The sequence below is a fragment of the Psammomys obesus genome, unplaced genomic scaffold (assembly GCF_907164565.1).
Source record: "Psammomys obesus unplaced genomic scaffold, mPsaObe1.curated_primary_1811, whole genome shotgun sequence".
In the NCBI taxonomy this organism is placed as follows: Eukaryota; Metazoa; Chordata; class Mammalia; order Rodentia; family Muridae; genus Psammomys; species Psammomys obesus.
Window position 1 is genome coordinate 690 of NW_026592958.1, and position 19,075 is coordinate 19,764.

Below are 19,075 nucleotides of genomic sequence, written 5' to 3' on the forward strand. Positions count from 1 at the left end.
GCATCCTCCTGAGAATGTCTTGTCTACCTGGAAAAGAACAGCTGACATAACTACTAGAGTTATAAGTTCATTAAGTACAGTATTGATTTTTCTAATTAGTCAGAGGTGACCATTCTATTATTTCATGATGTGTGTTGTCTCTCTGGTTTCTAAAAACTTCAACACTATCTGCCTACTCAGCTCATGCCACAGGTCTTAGGTATTTGGTACAGTTGTGCATCAGTGCTAGGTAACAACTGGAACCATTAACAAAGGTGCCGGAAAATAAATGCACCATCAAATCAATTGTATTTATTATCTTGTGCTAAGTTCTTAAAAATTGTGGACCAGAGAGCCATGAAATGGATATCTTGTTGGATGGGGAATCAGCAGAGACTAGATTTAGGATCTGGGTCTGTCATGGGTGATATTTAGAAAGTCTTGTTTTAGATTAGTGGTTCCTAACCTTCCTAATCCTGCAACCTTTTAAAACAGTTCATGTTGCAGTGACCCCCAACCATAAAATTATTCTTTTTTTTAAAAGACTTATTTATTATTTACAGGGCATTCTGCCCACACACCAGATCTCACTGTAGATAGTTGTGAGAACTGTGGTTGCTGGGAATTGAACTCAGGACCTTTGGAAGAACAGCGGGTGTTCTTAACTTCTGAGCCATCTCTCCAGCCCTCCCCCAATAAATTTATTCTTGTTGCTACTTCATAACTGTAATTTTGCTACTGTTATGAATCATAATGTAGGGCTGGAGAGATGGCTCAGAGGTTAAGAACACTGGCTCTTCCAAAGGTTCTGAGTTCAATTCCCAGTGACCACAGGATGGCTCATAACCACCTATAATGAGGTCTGGTGCCCTCTTCTGGCATGCAGGCACACATGCAGGCAGAACATTGTATACATAATAAATAAATCTTTAAAAAATGAATCATAATGTGAATATTTTTTGATTTGGAGGTTTGCCAAAGGGGTCATGATCAGCAGGTTGAGAACCACTGTTATACACAGAGTGCTTTCTGTTATTGGGAGGGATATTGCATGACTGGTAGGCCCATCAATTTCTATGTGGAAGGTGGGAGGAGAAATTTGAGGATTAGATTGTCATCGATTAGGGTAAGTGGTCAGTAGTGTGGGGTGTTTTGAGACCTGTTTATTATGTTCAGAAGGGAAACAAGACCTGAACAAAAAGCTGGTGGAACCACCTATTGTCCCAGACTGAGAAAAACACCCAGAGCCCCTCCTGCCCCACAGGTGTATCACAGTGTTCAGTGCTACTCCGAAGAAGGGGTCTTAGTGGCACACTGCTCACATGAGGATGGGCTGTGCACACATTGGCTCCAGGCACATCCATCCCAACATCACATGGTTATATAAGAACAACCTTTGTTTTTCATTTATCTTCTCCTAGATAGGGGGGCAATGTAGCAACAGGGGCTGGGAAACCTTCCTTTCGGACTGCAGTTTTCCAGTCTGAGGAAGACCTGAGCTAGGGAAGGGAAGAGGTGGTGGAGGGCTAAGTTTCTCTTTATTTGGGACTGCGCTGAAAAGTGAGCACTAGGCTGTTGATGAAAGGAAACAATAATTTTGGGGGGATATGGTGCATGAATGAAGACCACATCCACTGGAAAACATGAGGTTTGTCACAACTGGCTCCTTGCATCAGTTTGGTGACTCATTTACTGTTTTTAGGCTAGACTGTGAGCCCAGTGAGGATGCAGGAAGGAGGGTCGGACTTTCTTCAACAGTAGTATGGAATATAGTAAGAGGTCAGTCATTATTTCTATGAACAAATGAAACTAATAAAGAAATGAAGTGTTTCCTCATTTTCTCTCCAATTCTCCCTTGTTTTTGGTAGCAATATAGTTAACTTTTTGTAACAGCCTTCCTTTATTCAATTTCCATCAAGAATGAGATGCCTATTTAGTTATTAAGTGAGACAAGGTTCTCCATGTACTTAGATACAATTTTGGGGGAGAAGAGAGCACAGCACCTATTTTCCTTCCTTCCTGAAGACTCCCACTCTGAGGAAGACTTGAAATGTTGAATTTGAGAGGCCAGAGCTAACACCAAGTTGTCTCTTGAACCAAGATGGTGCAAGTTTAAGTCGCCATTGAACTACTAGTAACTTTCATTAGAAAAATTTTTTAATTAGTGACCTGAAATACATGAGGTGGCCCTTTACCTGAACCTTGTTTTATAGCCTACCCAAGAAGACTTGACCATACTTGTGAAGTTTAACTAAGGATGCCTTTATCAATGCTGTGTCTATAAAGTAGGCTTAACAAACTATTTACTCAATGGATCTCAATCCTGGATACGTGTTAACATCACCAGGAGAGCGGTTGTACAGCATATCTTGGTCTCACTGAACAACAATTAAATGACAAATCTGGAAGTACAATCCAAGAGTAGGAGAAAACCCACAAGCCTTGAACCCTACACTACATAAAGAACTACAGGCAACAAAAGAAAGCTGAGAGGAGGAGAAAGAGGAACGTGTGGTTTTTGCTGTGCTCCAGTAAAGAGTACAGCACATGGTCAACCATGAAAACATACATATAAGCAATGTTATCATGCATACGTACCTTCAGTTAATAAAGAAAGAGATCATGAATTTAAAAAACAGCAAGGAGAGAGTGTGGGAGAGGGAGGAAATGGAAGGGGGAAATGATGTAATTTATATTATAATTTCAAACAATAAAAATAACAAAAACAGGAATATTTATATAGATCTCCTTTAAAAGAAAATAGAGTGTAGCAGGCACTGTCATTTTTGTGTGGTGAGTTACATATGGTTTGGGCTTAGATGTACTCTAATCAGATATTGTAGGGTCATTGGCCCATAAGTTGGTACTAAGTTCATAGAGCCCAGTTAAATTTTCAGTTCAGATAGAAACAGTGTCATTATACTGTTAATATTACTGTACAACATACAAATTATTTGTTGCTAATCTGAAATCTCAACATAACCAAGTTTTCTGTAATTTTGTCTTTAATAATGGCAATTGTACAGGAGGGGCTGGAGAAACAAAGTGGTTTGTTTTTCTATGTAGTTTGGTAAAAACATCCTAACACTTGTCAGTGCTAATTAGGGGAGGTGTTGCAATCAAGGCTGTTGGCTATCAACAGCAGAAACCTAGTCAGGTGATCTGAAACAGAATCAATGGGAAGCATGCAGAACCAGGCTGGGAAAGGTAGGAGTCAAGACGGTTGGGAAGTCAACGGCACAGCCATAAAGGGAAGGGCTTGGTTTGGGAAGAGCCTCTGCAGTCATAGTCTCTTTTTATTTCTGCTGTGCTTCTCAGTTCTGCTGTCAGCAAAATCTCTCATGGACTTGGCACCTCTGAGCTACTACTTCCAAGTCACATTCCTAGGAGGGTGCCTCTCAGTTGCCTGCCTGGGCTTTAACTCAAGAACTCCAAAGTTCCCAGGGACGAGGCACGAGAAGTAAAGCCTAACTTCAGCTTTCTAAGAGTTGATCTCTGACTTCTACCAAGACCTAAACCATGGAAAGAGATTCCCCAAACAGGAAAGAATTTTCAAGTTTTAACATTTCTGGAATATATACTGTTGAGGGATGAGATAATCTTCTCAGAACCATAGGCAGCATGGGATTTGTGGGAGATAGGAGTCCCCCTCTCCACCCACACTGTGCCATTGGCTTAGTGGCTCTTTTAGCCTTTCTGAACTTCAGTATTCTGAAAAGTCAGTGATTTGTAGATTTTGAATTTCACTAACTAATAAAAATTCAAAGGTAAAGGTATATGTCATTTTCTACTTTGTTAATTGAAGATATTATTTAAAATAACTCCCAGCTACCATCATCATTTTTATAAAATGAACCATATATTTCAATGCCCCAAATAGAAAGGATATAATCCCCGAATACTGAGTTGTTCTCTAACTGAACTTAGATTTAGGGAAACTTACTCTGTTGTCTCCTGTTTTCTAACTTTGCTTGGATCAATGAAAGACTGCACACCAACAGTTAGTGCTCAGGATCATCATCAGTGGCTTTTAAGGTCATTTCCAGGATCAAAATTCCATCAGTTTCTGAACGCTGGAGAGAGAAGGTTTTGTACATGCTTGTGGCATTACAAACTCTTTCTTTTTGGTCCCTGGGTAAACCTCTGTTAGATAATCTTCAGTGCATGACACAGAGGCTACATTTAATGTGCATTTAAAACTCTTGAAAGGCAAGAGGAAGCCTTTGGGACAGGGAAAATCCACCTCTCTATGTTGCTTAATGTTGCTGTCTTAGAGGTGTCCAGAGACTTTGGCAGTGAGTGTGTTTCTATAAATCTTAAAAATCGATTGGCTAATCAATATGTCAGGAGGGCTGGTAGATGTGCCCACTTAGGGGACTAAATGCCTCATCCAGCTCGGCCTTTCTTGTTATTGAGACATTGTTAAACTGAGGCTACACAGAGGATTATGGAGATAACTATTGTCTCATTTTTTTTCTTCCCATCCTTAAAAAAAAAAAATCATACATTTGGAGAGACACTGGAAATGAGGACTTCAATCTAGACATTTTGAAGGAAGGAAACCATAGATATACTTAGAGATATGAAGAAATACTAATGGAAGGAACATGTAATTGACTGGGCATAGTGAATAGTAGACCATAGCAGAATGAGAGAAACTTTGGCTCTAGGAATCTAAGTTTCTAGCAACAGGAACTCTGATGAGGCCCCCTTTTGGGTGTTCAGAGTAAAGGAGGAGAAAGATAAAGGGTTTAGTTTAGCAGGTTACCCTGCCTTTACCAGGGGCTGTACATCTGCAGTGGGAGTTGTTTATATGCTTACAATCTGTTGTCATTTCTAGTAGCCCTGCCACTTCCCCTCCTCCACCTGTGGTCATCTCTTTAAAATTTCACCTCATAAGTCCAGTGTCCTTTCCTCCTGCTGCTGATCCCTTAGTTCCATTGACTACGTTCCTACATGGCTCATTCTAATGGATTAGGCACCATTCTCTCTTGTCTGTTTAGAGGCCAGCTTATTTTATTATAGCAATTATCCATTAAATGAGATTTTGTGTTTACTCAGTTCCTCCCTCTAAGTGTGACCCATGACTGACTTTTAGAAAGTCCAGGATGAAGAACATTTGATGGTCAAACCACCATGGCTTCCTCCTGCTTTTATCCTTTCTGGACATGCCTGTGTGCAAATGTGTGCAGGGCTTGGAAGACGTTTCCAGACTTCTGCCTTAGAACCTGGGACAGTTGTTATCTATGCATTAACAAAGATAAGCAAACAGAAGGCTGCCAAAAGAGAATAAATTATGTTCATGATCCTCCTTTAAGAAAGTGTGGAAATTTATGTTTTTTACAATAGATTTTTTACTCTATATAATAAAATCCACCCAGCTGTCACCTTTTCCCTTTGACCATGGATTCCCGTAGAGCACAGTAAATGATTCACACGGACACTGTTGGACTCCTTTCAAAGGGCAGGGCAATGGACAAGGAGCTGGAGCCATTTTTATTAGAGAAGAATTTAATTTATCTATAACGTTGTGACCCAAAGCTTGTGTCCTCCAGTCAAACTCATTCCTTCTGCCCTTGCATTGGATATATTGGGTCTGTGTGGCCAGTTCTACAGGAAATAATCACCAGAACAGCCTTTGGAATAATTTAATGACACAGGTGATCATATTCTGAGCCAAAAGTATTGATATTTACTCGTGTTTTCTTTACTTTTAAGTGAGCCTATCACCACTTTAATTTTGGAATTTATTTTTATTTGTAGATTACTATAACATGAGAAACATAGGCCAATTTTAATTTCAGAAGAAATATTGGTTTTTGAAAAAATTCTATTTCTGAATCTTTAATACATAGACTGTTTTGGCACACAAAGCACTTAGAAGGTATTTGTGGAATACAAGATGATTGAATTTAAGTGATGCATGTATTTTTAAAAAACACATACTGTGTTCTAGCATCATAAACTATTTTTAGCGTCTTCTATATGGAAAGAAAGCTTAAAATAGCTCTGGATATATCTGTATATATATATATATATATATTCTCTTTATTCTTTTCTTTCTCCCATCCATGAGGGCAGAGGCATCAGTATTTGATCCTTTTAAAGTCAGTCTTGGAACAATCTTGCTTCTTTGTCTGTCCATTATCTGCATGGGCACTCAGGCTTTGGTGAGGTTGAAACAGATCTCTATGCACCTTAGGAAATATTTGCTGAAGGTCACCAAATGTACGGGGATCTGAGTTTCAAATATTATAGGTTTAACTGGCATTAAAAAAATTGCCAGATGATTCTACATTCCTTTAAGTTAGTATATAGCATACCAGAATTAATTCGTTCCTCCTACCAGTAGGTTCTAGATGTGTAAAATTTGTAATTTACGCATGATATTGCTGGGAGCAGCAGAAAGACATCTCCTGGAAGAGCTCTCTGCAACAGCTCGCTTCCAGCTGGGCAAAGAAGAAGACTGCAGTGGTTCTCAGCTTTATCTGTGCCTTGCCATGTCTCATTTTCCATCTTTTGGTCTTTGGGGAGACTCTCCTTTCTTTCTGGTGGTGCTGTCATTGTGGGGTTCTGTGTCCCACCTCAACAAGAGTAAGCCTGTGGTTGCAATTGCTTGACTTAAGCACAACTTGCCCTGTACCACTGCTTAGAGAATAGAAGAAGGATCATGACCTGTGGGTGATTGTTAGAGGACCAGACTGGGAATTTAGCCAAGTGAGATAAGCAGGTGAAGAGCCTGAATCAACTGTATTTGACATGTACGAGATGGCTTCCCATTAAGTTATAAGACACGGCGTCTTATCATTTGGGCAAGCTGGAGTGAGAGTTCTGTAATGTGCAATAAAAAGAAAAATAATGAATATGGTGTTTTCTTTTCTCAACCTATGGGGTTGTAACGCATGCTTAAATAAATGCTTACAATTTGAGTGACATATCCGAGTGCAAGACATACTTAGCTGCGAAGTTCATGTCAAACAAATCTTTATTTTTCATGGTACAAATTAAAAGTGACAGATCTGAAGCTGTTAAGAAATACACAAAGTGCAGCTTTACGGACCATACAGATATTGCTCTAGATTAAGTACAGTTTTTATTTTTATTTTTAAACATTAAGCAACCTGTGCAGATAAGTCAGCTTTGGTTTCAATGTTAGAACAAGTAAGGAGCTTTTCAATATCCAGTTTGGCTTCTTGGTCACAAGTCTATCATGTCAATGTCTCGCCATGATGATTTTGTTTTGTTTTTGTTTTTGTTTTTTCCAGAACAACCCAGTCTATTTTCCTGCCCTCTCTCCTGCTGCCTTCTCCAGGCATGGAGAAGCAGATTTCTTTGCCACGCCTCATTCAGTGACCCTGGTGACCAGTCTAGATCACAGCACAGAGGACGAAATAATGAATTAAAAATAGAATTTAAAAAAAAATCACTTTTCAACAACAAATAAGCCAATGTGCCTCACGGAATTTCAAGTTGAAGACAAGCAAGTCACATGACAAAAAGCTCGTTACAAAATACCATCCAAACAGATTTTACAGTCAGACATGGAAATGAAAATCATTTTTCTTTTTCTCCATTGTTTTTAATGCTTGATCATTAACTGGGTACAAGTAGAGTGCTGAGGTAAAACATTGATGAACAGTTTGTGATTTTTTTTTTTCTTAAAATAGGAACAGTTTAGTATTGCAAGATTGTCAGCAACATTTAGCCATATCTACACAACGTGCATATTCCTACGTATACTGAGCTTTGGTCCAGCGTAGAGAAGAGAGCAAAGGCAATTGGATTTCTTTTTGGTTACAGCTTGAGTTCTTTGATACGCCTCTACTTGTTTTGTTCTGCTTCCCCCAGCTCCTTTTGTTTGTTTGTTTGTTTGTTTTCTGTTCTCATTTGTGTTATATTTTGTGTGTAACTGTGTGATCACGACATAGAGTCCAAAACTTGCAAAGGCAAGTGAAACTCTTAACTATTCAAAATATCTTTTTGGTTGAAAGAGAAAACAACCCCCCGCAAGCAAGTGTAAAATACAATATTGGCTGTCATGTCTCATCAATAATGAAGAAAATGAAGATGACAACAATTTAAACAATGTGTGAGAAAGACACAGAAGCTTGAAATACAATCACATATGCCCAAAGTGGCTTTTACTTTTTGTTGGTGGCAACCTTAACCTTAACCTTCAGTTCATGAAAACCCAAAAGACACTTAGATGCTATTGGCATATGAAAGTGTTTACCAGAGGAAATAATAAATGTCTAATAAAATTAAGCAGTAAGTGCAGTTCCTGAAGGCTTATGTGTTCCCAAGTACAGTTTATATTCCTAAGAATCTGTTCAGGCATCTTTTTTGCCTTGTAGCAAAAAATTTATCAGTAAAAAAATCAATATAAGAAGCATTACAACACTATATAAATAATTTATAAAACAATACAAAATTATAAAACTATAAAAAAATCACTGCACATGAATAGTTTTACAACCATGGGATGAATTCGTTTCTTTTTTTGTTCTACTCCGGGTAGTTACTCTTATTTTATATTTTCACTACTCTAGTTAGGCTCTCCCAATTATAGGTGTCAGAACTGAGCAGGCCACACGTGCCTGCTGCCGGTTCTGATTTAAACATTTAGCATCCGTCACATGTTATCTTGTTAACGTCTCTTCTTGGGGAGCTTTTCTTGATGGAATTTGGAGCAGGTCCTAGGAGAATACAAAATCTGTTTTAATCAATAAGGTTTCGGTTTCTGGGTTGCTGGTATCTGTGCGGTTTTGCAGTGAAATGCTACCATGGTGGTGTTGGCACTGATCAGGCTGGATGTGGTCCAGTTAGCATCAGACTGGTGGCACGGAAACACCTTTATCAATGACTCTTTGTACTTCTAGGACTATTGTTATTTAGTTTCCTTGTTGGGAGTTTTATGATTGCTGATTGAGCCACCTGAGGGGACTATTACATCATTCCATTTTCATAACCAGCAAAGGAGCCAACAGAAAAAAAGCTAGAACCCCGGGGTGGGAGGAGTGTGCTACGGGGAGGAGATGGTCTTTGTAATCACCTGGGCGTCGTGAGGTGGGGTTTCTCTTTCCCTTTCATGATTCGCCTCTAGACAGTACATGAGCATGTTTTTTATTTACTCATGAATATTTACATTTTGACAACAAGCACATTGATGGTCCTCTTTCACCCACTTTGATGGAACCCTCTGCCTTCATCTGGGTGAAAACATCTGCAGGCTCCAGGGGTTCCCTTGTCCTGCCATCCCTCACCCTTATTTGGCTCTGTGGCCTTCTTGGGTCTCATGGCCCATGGCTTGGGGAACTAATATGAATTAATATGGTGATAGTGAGGGCTCTTCTGCTGTGTTTTATGAGCTACATCTGCATATTTTCCTTTATTGGAGAGCCTGTGCTAAAACTTTTTTCTAGTCAGGAGGCCAGAGCCCAATTCCAATGGCTTAAATTTGCCTGTCACATTTCTATCCAATTTATATATCCCAAGAACAGTTGTCCTCCAGCTCCGAATGTCTACCAACACTTTCTGATGAAAGAAGTAGCAGAAAAAGGTGAGGTTAACAGGACACTTGACAGCCTCTAACAATCTAGGTCACTATCATTTTCTTTGTGGCCTCTCTCTTTGTATGAGGTGGATGAGTATGGACATGCTTGTGTGTGTGTATGTGTGTGTGTGTGTTTTGACTGAAACCTTGAGTCATTTCTTTGGCTATCAGACTTCTGAGAAAGATTGCTTTGAACAGAAGCATAACACAGATGTAAGTATTGAACCATATGTGCAACTTATGTTTATATTACAGAATTAGTTTTGATCAGATTTCCACATATGTGGCTAGTAGATTGAGAAAAAGATCCCAATCTCTGGTGTGGACCGAGAGCGCAATGACAGCCCCTGCCAGTGTTGACAGTCATCCAGCAGTCAGCCCTAGTTATTTTGGAGTCTTGCTTACATTTCTGCAGGGTTGGGTGGGAAGGAAACTGTTTCTTCCCACTTCTGCTATCTTCCAGAAGATCTCAGGAGCCACATGAAAGGAAGATGGAGAAATAGGGGAAGAAGGGAGGTGTGAGCTCCATTTTTTTTCCCCCTTAAACCTACAACTCATAGAAGAAAGCCATGAATGCTTTGGCACACATTCCAGGTTGTTTCTCCACCCCACCACCTGCCTAAAAGAAAACAAAACAAAAAAAAGTAAACACAACAATTCAGGGGGAAGAAGAAGAAGCTATGTCATCTGCTAAGAAGCAGATTGGTAGAGAGTGAGCCATACAGGATGATTTCCACAGTGGCATCCATCCCGGTGGTAGAGACAACAGGTGAGAAAGACGGGAGAAAGCAGGTTTCCTACTTTTCTGTTGGTACAAGTGTAAAAATTCCTAACACAGCTTTACACGCAGAGGCCAGTCGACAAGCAACAGTGTTTGCAGTGTTTCCGACTTTGGTTAATAAGGGTTTGCAGTGATCAGCACTTAGTCCCTGAAGGGCTGCAGTCAGTCCTCCAGGTGGCAGGCTTGCATTCACTTTGAACAGATACAAGTTTGCGGTGGCGTTTTTTTGTTGTTTGTTTTGTTTTGTTGTTGGTTTTTTGTTTTGTTTTTGGTTTAGTTTTTTTTTTCTTTTTCCTTAAAAGGTGTTCACATTTTCGTCATATACAGAAAAAAGTAAGTGGTTATTTGGTTTGCTTTAAAAAACTGGCTTGAGGGAGACAAGTCAGGGAGGGAATGATCCTACCACATACCCCTTCCATGTGGTGTATTTCTTGTTTAAAAATTTAAAACTTTTTCCTTTTCCTTTTCCTTTTTTTGGAAAACCAATGGACACGTATAAACCATTCTGCTCATTTGGTAGTTTTGTTTTTCAGTCTTTTACATACAAGGGAGATGATGACTGGGGGTGTCTTTAAATCCTCTTTTCTTCTTTTCCTCCTTTCCTTCTTTCTTGTGGAGACTCACGGTAGTGGTTAGTTTCTGTGGTGCTTCCTTCTAACCGTGAGCGGGTGTGCCTAGCAGTTTTCTTCTGGAGAGTCTGCTAAGGGCTCCAGGGGGACCGCAGAGGTGGGCTCGTGCTGTTTTAAACGCTTAATTGTGTTCTTCAGAGCTTGTCTCTTATTGCAGAACCAAACTCTAACTACTTCCCGGTCATAGTTTAGCTTCTCAGCAATCTCGGTCATTTCCTGCCCTGAGGGGTGTGTGTTCTTCTCAAAGTGGGCATTGAGGACCTCAAGGGCCTGGGGTGTGAAGGAGGTGCGCCGCTTGCGCTTTTTGGATGGCTCACTCCCAATGAACTCCGTGAGGTTCTGCATACCTGCCCGATGGCGGGCCTCAGCCTCAGCCATCCACCGCTCAAGCACCGGCTTGATCTTCTGGGCACTTTTAGGGGTGATGTCCAGCTTTTCAAACCTGGCAGGATACAAAAGGCCAGGGTTCAGTTTGGCTGTCAGACTGCTAGCTATAGTGTTCTCTTGGGCTTCCTGTGGTAGGAAAAAGTGGCTTCTCAGGATGGTGTGTCTGGGGGGAGAATTGAGAAAGAACAGTCTTACACTGAGTCCTCTGCCAGGGTGGGCCTCCTGCCTGCCTGCCTGATTGCCTGGCAGGGTGAATTCACTCCAGATTAGCAGCCAGCTTCAAGATAGCCAGCCCTGTCCCAGCCAGCACCCACCCGCCCAGCAAGCTCCATGCCAGCCATGCAGATCCCCAGGCACACGGAAGGGAAGGGGGGGGGGCGCACCAGCATACACTGTGGAAACACAGGCAACTCGCAGGCCTTTTCCCTCCATATTCTGAGATCTAAGCTGCCTCTTCAGCTGTTCCCAGCTTTAGTTCTCCAACCCTCAGAATTCTTAAGGCAGAAATTAACCAAGAAAGTGACACTTACGATAACAATTGTCATATTCTTTTACTTAAAATGGTCTTACTTTTGGTTTTCCTCTCCATTGTGTTGGTTTTGAAAAATATCACAGCTATTATCGTAGCCTGAGATGGCCACCGGGCCAAGCTCCTCTTCATGCCTCTCTTTTTATCTCCCCTTGTGTCTTATTTTAACTTCTTTCTGTCTGGTAACAATTTTCCCCGTATGTAAGTTAACAACATGCCTCCCGTCCAGGTAAAACATAGACCAGTTGTTACTTTACAGTTCTGGCCTAAACAGCTGGGTACATTGTAATTACCATGGAATACCCCACCCCTGGGTGGGCTTAGGCCGTCTCATGCCTTCCAATCACCATCCAGTGTAATGGTGCACTTTTGTACCAGGGCATCACGCTGTGTTTAATGTGGGATATCTGCAAACTGTACTTGAATGATATCATTTTCTGTAAATGAGGTCTTCTATATATCAATTGCCATCAGCGATTCTTTGCTACATTTACTTTAAAAAAATACGAAGCATCCTGGACAAAATTATATAGAGGGTTTTAAAAAGTCCTTCCTGGTACTAAATTCATACTGTCAGTGAAATACAAAGGAGGACGACCGGCTCCTTTTGTTCATTTGTTTCTTTATTCTAAGTCCAAATTCATGTTCCTCCTATTGACAGCAGTGGGCACAGACTTTGTCTCTTTTAAAGTGTTCCATGTTGCTGAAAAGCAATCATCTGGCATTTTAAGATGCTTGCAAAAGGATAGGCCAGGGTGGACGTCTTCTTTTTGCCAGGATCTGATTGTTGGAGTGTGTCTTTAGATCCTTTTGTTGAGATGAGCAGCTCAAATGCTACGAAGGGTTTAACTACATGGCACTGCTTCCCACACAGAGTTCAAGAAGGCATTTGTTGATTTTTGAAAAAAATGCAGCTTCTAGCCCTTCCTAAGGAAGGCAGAAGTCGTCTGCTCTCAGAGCAAGGGTAGCTAATCACTTAGTATTATTAACAAGTGTGTCACCTGTGGCAGGCTCCCCAAAGCCACCACTGTAATAATTTGCCACACTTCTGCATTTTGTCATCCTTCAGCGTAAAAGCCTAGAGCTCGGTAGCATCCCAAATGGCCTCACAGGGCCGTGACACCAAGGGACAGAGCTCGTGATGGGGATGTCTGGCATATTGGTGTCATCGTCCCTTTGTACCTCTGATAAGAAGGTTCTCACATAACATCTAAGGGTCCCTGCAGCCAGTTAGCACAGAGTGGCGCTTCAGTGTGCCGGCGCTGACGTACATCCTTCCCCAGGCTTTGAACTCACTGAGACTATTCCAACATCAAGCGTCGATTAAAGACTAATTAATTAATTAATTAATTAATTAATTAGGATAGACAGCTTCTAAAACAGCATCGCTGAAACACTAGAAGCTGGATAAAGGCCCTGAAGTCTGGGTGTCTGCTCTGTTAACCAATAATAACATTTCTAGAAGTCTGCAATCTTCGGCATCTTTCGCTTCCCTCTGGGGAAGATTTGACAAATCATCATATCTGATTGGGGATTCCCAGGAATCCGTGTTTGTGTATAAGTTGAAACATTAGAGGGCTCTCCAGTCGATAAAAGAAAATCAGATTTCAGGGCTAAAATAAGCCAAAGAAGAATTTATCTCTTTGGTAACAATCGAAAATTGGCATCCAAAACAAAACAACAACAACAAAAAAAAAACCAAAAAAAAAAAAAAACAAAAAAAAAAACCCACCCCCCCCAAAAAAAACAAACAAACAACAACAACAACAACAACAAAAACCTGTGGCTTTCTTGATCACAAGGTATCAGGGCCAGACAAAATGAATGTCTCTCGACAGGGAGTGACAGTATTCCCATTATTGATGTTGCTTGTTAAGGCTGATGCTTCTGTATGTGTTGTTTGGAATAACATATACAAGCCTCGATATAAATTTCCCAGCAGCAGTATCCTTGTATAGACTGAATAAAGGTTATTTTCTACAGGGAGGTATCTTATAAGAAAAAACAGTAGGGGAGACCATAGAAGTGAGAGGATCCTATGGTGCTTTTTGTATTTAACAACAATCAATGGGTTTTATGGAAAATCATTGAGCAAAATGTGAGCTGCAAGCTACCACCCCATACTGATGTTATTTATAACCTTAGTCTTAAACTGCAGGGAAAGTACGCTTCTGTCCTTTGGGGAATACATTAAAAGTATAAAGAGCAGATAAAAAGACAGCATTTCATGGATCACCAAGAACAAAATCCACTTAGATGAGTTTAGAGTTGGTTTCTTGGCTGTTGCTGATGGAGGAGGACTCCTAAGGCATTGCCCAAGAGGAAAAAGCTCCTGCGGAGTGCCTTCCTTACTTCATGCATAAACATGGGATTAGAGCAACCCACATGCAGGCGTGGGGCTGCTCCTGAAGACTTAACCCGGATCAACTCAAACACAACCAAGGCTGGATTCAGTCATTTATTTACTTAATGTGGCGGGGGGAGGGAGGGTGTGGGTACAGTTAGGCTGGATTCACTACCCATTTGCAAGACATTTAAAACATCTTTCTCCCTCTCTCTTTATTTCTTCCTTCTACCTCCTTTTCCCCCCTTCTCATAAAGATGTGTCTGGGAAAGCAAGTTATAAAAACTCTTTCCACAAGACAGTGAAACCTGTTAAAATGTATGTTTCATGGGAAACCGTAGAGCCAGCTCTGGGTAATTCACAGCACGGTGGACCTAGAAGCTTTGCTTTCTGCCCAGGGTGCCCACGTGTAGACAAGAGTTGGCATCCTCACCTGGCAGGGGCATGGAGGACAATGGAGACCCCTGCCCAGGGCAGCATATTTCAACCTGTCAGCCTTGGAAGTCCTTGGAGTTGATAGGAGTTAGGAGGCCAGGACCCCTCAGCTCTTCATTGGCACCCCATTTTGCATCGATATCACCAGTCCCAACAAACAAGTTACACCGCTTTTCATCCCCATGCTCTGTTCTTCCCGTTTGCCCACCCAAAGAAGACAAGCTGAGCCGCAAGGATAAACAGGGCCCGGCCTGGCCAGGACAGGTGACAGCATGCAGTGCCCGTTACCTGCAGATGGCCGACTGGCTGTAGGCGGGGCCCTCTGTGGCACTGAGGGCTTGCCCCACCTGAGTCTGTGTCAGGCCAAGGGACAGGCGTCGTATTTTAAAAGCTTTGGCAAATTCTCGGATCTCCTCCAGATTAACCCCGTCCACCTCACCTGCTGCCGTTTGAGGATCTGTGGAGATGTTTTTAAAATAGGATCAACATGTCAACACACGGCCGGTCAGGATGTTTATCACTGAGCAGCCATAGAGCGATGGGGAAACCATTCCAATCTCTTGTCTCTCATCCTTCAACACCCCTTCCTCCTTCACGAGCCATCCTTCAAGACACTTCTATCCCAGATAAAGCCACTCCTGCTTGCCCCAAAGCAAGAGCACACTTCTTCAGGACTTAACTGCAGCAGCCAGCAAGGGGAAGCTCTTGCTAGAGGGATTCAGCCCTACTTCGCTGGGAAGCCCCTTCATATACGCTACAAAAAAACATAAACACAAGGAGGTTTCTGTTTGAAATGTCTTAATTGGAATTCTCCATGCTAACAATTGCCCACGAAGGAAATGGCACTCTGTGCTTTCCCTTCACCTGATTGCCATGTAGCCAGGGTAATAGATGGTAATCTTGCCTCATTTTTTATGTTCACATTACCCCTCAGAAGAGCATGGTTATGAAGCTGTGAGAATAATATTGTCTTTTTTCCCCATAGCGGTTTACTGACACAGCTGCTTTTGTCTCCTGAAAGGGCACATAATAAAAACTGCCTACCACAGGAAGGCTCCTTTGGTGCTGGATAACGCGGTCAATTTAGGACTTATCAAGGGAAATGACACAACAGCTGGAGAATGAAACTTTCTCCCCCCTGGCTACTGATCCCTGGATAAATGAAAGCATTCACCAAGCTGGAGCCAGCATGAGCTGGGCCTGGTGGGAGATTTCCGTGCAGCTCAATGCTGCCTGTAGGGAAGTCACTCCTGCAGCAAGCCATCTCTATTGTTCTTCACCTCGCTCTTCAGACTCAGCTGAGAGTTGCTCTTCCTCTTTCTGCACAGCAACCCATCAATTTCAGTGAATTTCGGTTCTTGTCCCAGAACTGTGGTAGGCTGTGGTACTCTTCCGGGCTCAGAACTATATACTCTCTGGATGTTATTAAGAGAAACATTTGCGCCCTAAGTGACAATTTTTAAACTACTTTCAAATAAGGAAGGTGTGTGTCGTGTGTCTAATGGGGAGGGCTCTAGAGGACTTGGTGTATAGCTTCTGTCAGTACAGGGGAGTGACCCCACCTGGCTGCGGGAAAGGTACTGCCAATAAAAGGAGGAATGCAGGTATACATTGTACATTTATCTTCATATTAAACAGAACCCCCTGGCCAGGTGCAAGGGTACTGAAGCCAGAGGGCAAACTGAACCCCAGGAGTCCAAGGCCAAACAGGGCAACCCAGCAAGACTGTTTAAGAGGACCTTAGAATTGTCATAGCTCTAGTCCTCATTTCATCACAGAGATTGGAGGGTGGTTTGCGGTGTGTAAGTGCTTCTAAGCTTCTCCCGACTTCTCGCTGGAGCAGCGAGGCATGTTCTTATAGTTTATTGGGGCTTGGGGTATAACATGAAGGCACGAAGAAGCTACAGAGAAAGGAGAGAATCTTGAACTGGTGGTGGTGGGAGTGTCACTGGGTATACAAATCACTGTTAGGGGCAGGACCTGTGCTCAGCAGCAGATGGTCAACACAGAACAAACTCAATGACAGTTTTGGAGGTTTAAAAAAGTTTTTATTTTATTTTTTTTTAAATCTTACAGGTCTTTTGTGTATATATCACAGTTTCTGATTTTTATGTTTTTATGGGATATCTCTGTGTGTGAATGTATCTCTGTATCTGTATGCGTTTCTTGTTTTTATTTTATTTATTATTTTTTGCTTCTGATTGCTTGTTTTGTCCTATTCTGATTTTTATTTTATCATTAATTTTTAGGTGCCTGATAGTTTTTTAATGAGAGCGAGAGAGAAATAGACAGAGAGAAAGGGTATGGATTTGGGTGGGAGTGGAGGTGGAGAGGATCTAGAAGGCGTTGGGGAAAGGAAAACCATAATCAGAATATACTGTATGGAAAAGTCTGTTTTCAATTAAAAACCGAGAAAAGGAAAAAATAAGAAAATAAAACAAAAATCTGGTGGTGCGATTCTAGGTATGCAGAAGAGAGGATGGGGGGGGTCATCTTTCTTTCCAGAGAATGTAAGGGTTTTGCTTTTTGAGCATGGACTGAAGGAGCTTATCCAAGAGATGACCATTTCAAAGTAGCACACTGAGAACCTTCATGTGCCATCAGGGCTTGCAGAGTTGTTTATAAAGTTGGTTTGGAGAAGATGAATTAAAAATTTTCTTTTAGCACCCCACCCCCAGACTTTTCTTCTTGAAATCTGACATTCAGTCAATGAAGGCTTATTCAGGTGTTTTGTGGTAGAGACTGTCTTCTGAATTTTAAATCCCTCCATCCTTAGTATGGAGTGGTTCTCAGGGTTCACAAAGAATTCTGGGAGACCACACCTGCACATCTGGCAGCCTCTAGCCCTTCCCTTATTTCCTCATTAATACCATTGCAGAAGCGGGACCTGCAAATGAACAGCATTGGAAAGCTTACACAATTTTTTTAAAATTACTTGCCAGCAATAGAAGTAAGGGATTTTAAAGGAAAAGCAAGATTTTTTTAATGTTCTTTCAGGTGCACAGGACCTACATTTTGCAGTAGTCACACCCAGTCACCTGGAACTGATTCTCACTGCTCCCCAGCTCCTCTTCCCCAGCCCCCCTCACATTTGCTGCGTGTCCAAGATGAGCTGTCAGCCTGAGTTTAGACTGGGCAGTCTTGCTGCTTGGTTCTGGGGCTTAGGCAGGAAATACTAAGTGACGCAGTGGCTGTCGTTTCCAAAGGCCACAGTACATACACAAGAGAGATTTACAGTGTGTCTAGGTTAAAAAAAAAAAGTCCTTCATGGTAGAAGGAAGAAATATTAGTATTAAGAAAAAGTTTAAAAAGTCTACTTTCGAGAGGAGAGAGGCAAAAAAATTAATAGCCAAGGGATCCTGATTTAGCATAGAAAGGGGCACCTGCTGGTACAGAACAGAACAGTGAAAGGAAAGATTGGCCAAGTCTCTTTCACAGATAGTGAGTTATTTGGCAGCCTTGCAAGTAACAAAGGATGCTCAAAGCTCAAAATTAAAAACCAAACCAAACAACAACAGAAAACCCCCAGAGCCCTTCTTTGTACAAACATGGCATTTAGACCAGTGCTTCTCTTGATTTGACAGGCTTGAGTGACCTGATGGGGCCAAGGGCACATTTTCACAGGCCGTACAGGTGTTCTGTGGCAGGGGACCTGCCTGCTGCTGTATCTGTGTCTACCTTTCGGCTTCTAGCTTTACTGAGCCTGAGTGTGGCATCCTCTTCCTGCCACTGATTTCCTGAACCAATTCATGTTCTCATCCAGCAGGTTTGATGGTACAAAAAACCCACCTGCTTATCTGTCTCAAGACTGATGATGCAGGCAGGCCTGGTGAGAGGGGTTCCTGAGAGGGCCTCCCCACTCCCACTTCTGTCTTTCCTCACCCCTTCTGGATTGTATAGGAAAGTAGCAAAGCTGTGTGGCTCAAGGGGATGGGAAGGCCAGTGTGGCCTGTGATTGGGGAGAAAGTGTTCTGTCTGTCAAGTTAGATGTCTTAGATGTGAGAGATAGCCCTTCAGGTTTTACTAGTCTCATCTTTAGATTAACCAGAATCGGTTGAGTTAACCAGTGTAGGAAGGACTGGTTTTTATGGAAGGCCTTCATAGTCTACTGAGCCTAAGCTGCCAGCACACACACAGACACATAGACACACAGACACAGACACACACACAGACACACAGACACAGACACACACACACACACACAGACACACACACAGACACACACACACACACACACACCAGTGCAGTATGGGGGTGAGTTTAGGACGCACTCAGCAATTTTACAAAAAAATTTCCTTTCATCTTTTTTCTCTTCTACCAGCTCTCTAGTTTTGTATCTCCTTGCTAGTTCCCAAGCCTTGGAACTAAGCCTGTACTTGTGATCATGTTGGTCTTTCTTTCTTTCTTTCTTTCTTTCTTTCTTTCTTTCTTTCTTTCT

The 19,075-nt window shown here is 41.8% G+C and overlaps 1 protein-coding gene across 1 annotated transcript; it reads right to left on the reverse strand.

Moving 5' to 3' along the window:
• Positions 1 to 10,830: 10,830 nt before the first annotated feature.
• Positions 10,831 to 17,524, reverse strand: LOC129683505 (POU domain, class 6, transcription factor 2-like; the record flags this gene model as incomplete). The annotated part of the gene is made up of 3 exons (XM_055616220.1): positions 10,831 to 11,384; positions 14,926 to 15,094; positions 17,460 to 17,524. Coding segments are annotated over 3 exons (631 nt in total), but the record flags the coding sequence as incomplete, so codon positions are not given.
• Positions 17,525 to 19,075: the final 1,551 nt, after the last annotated feature.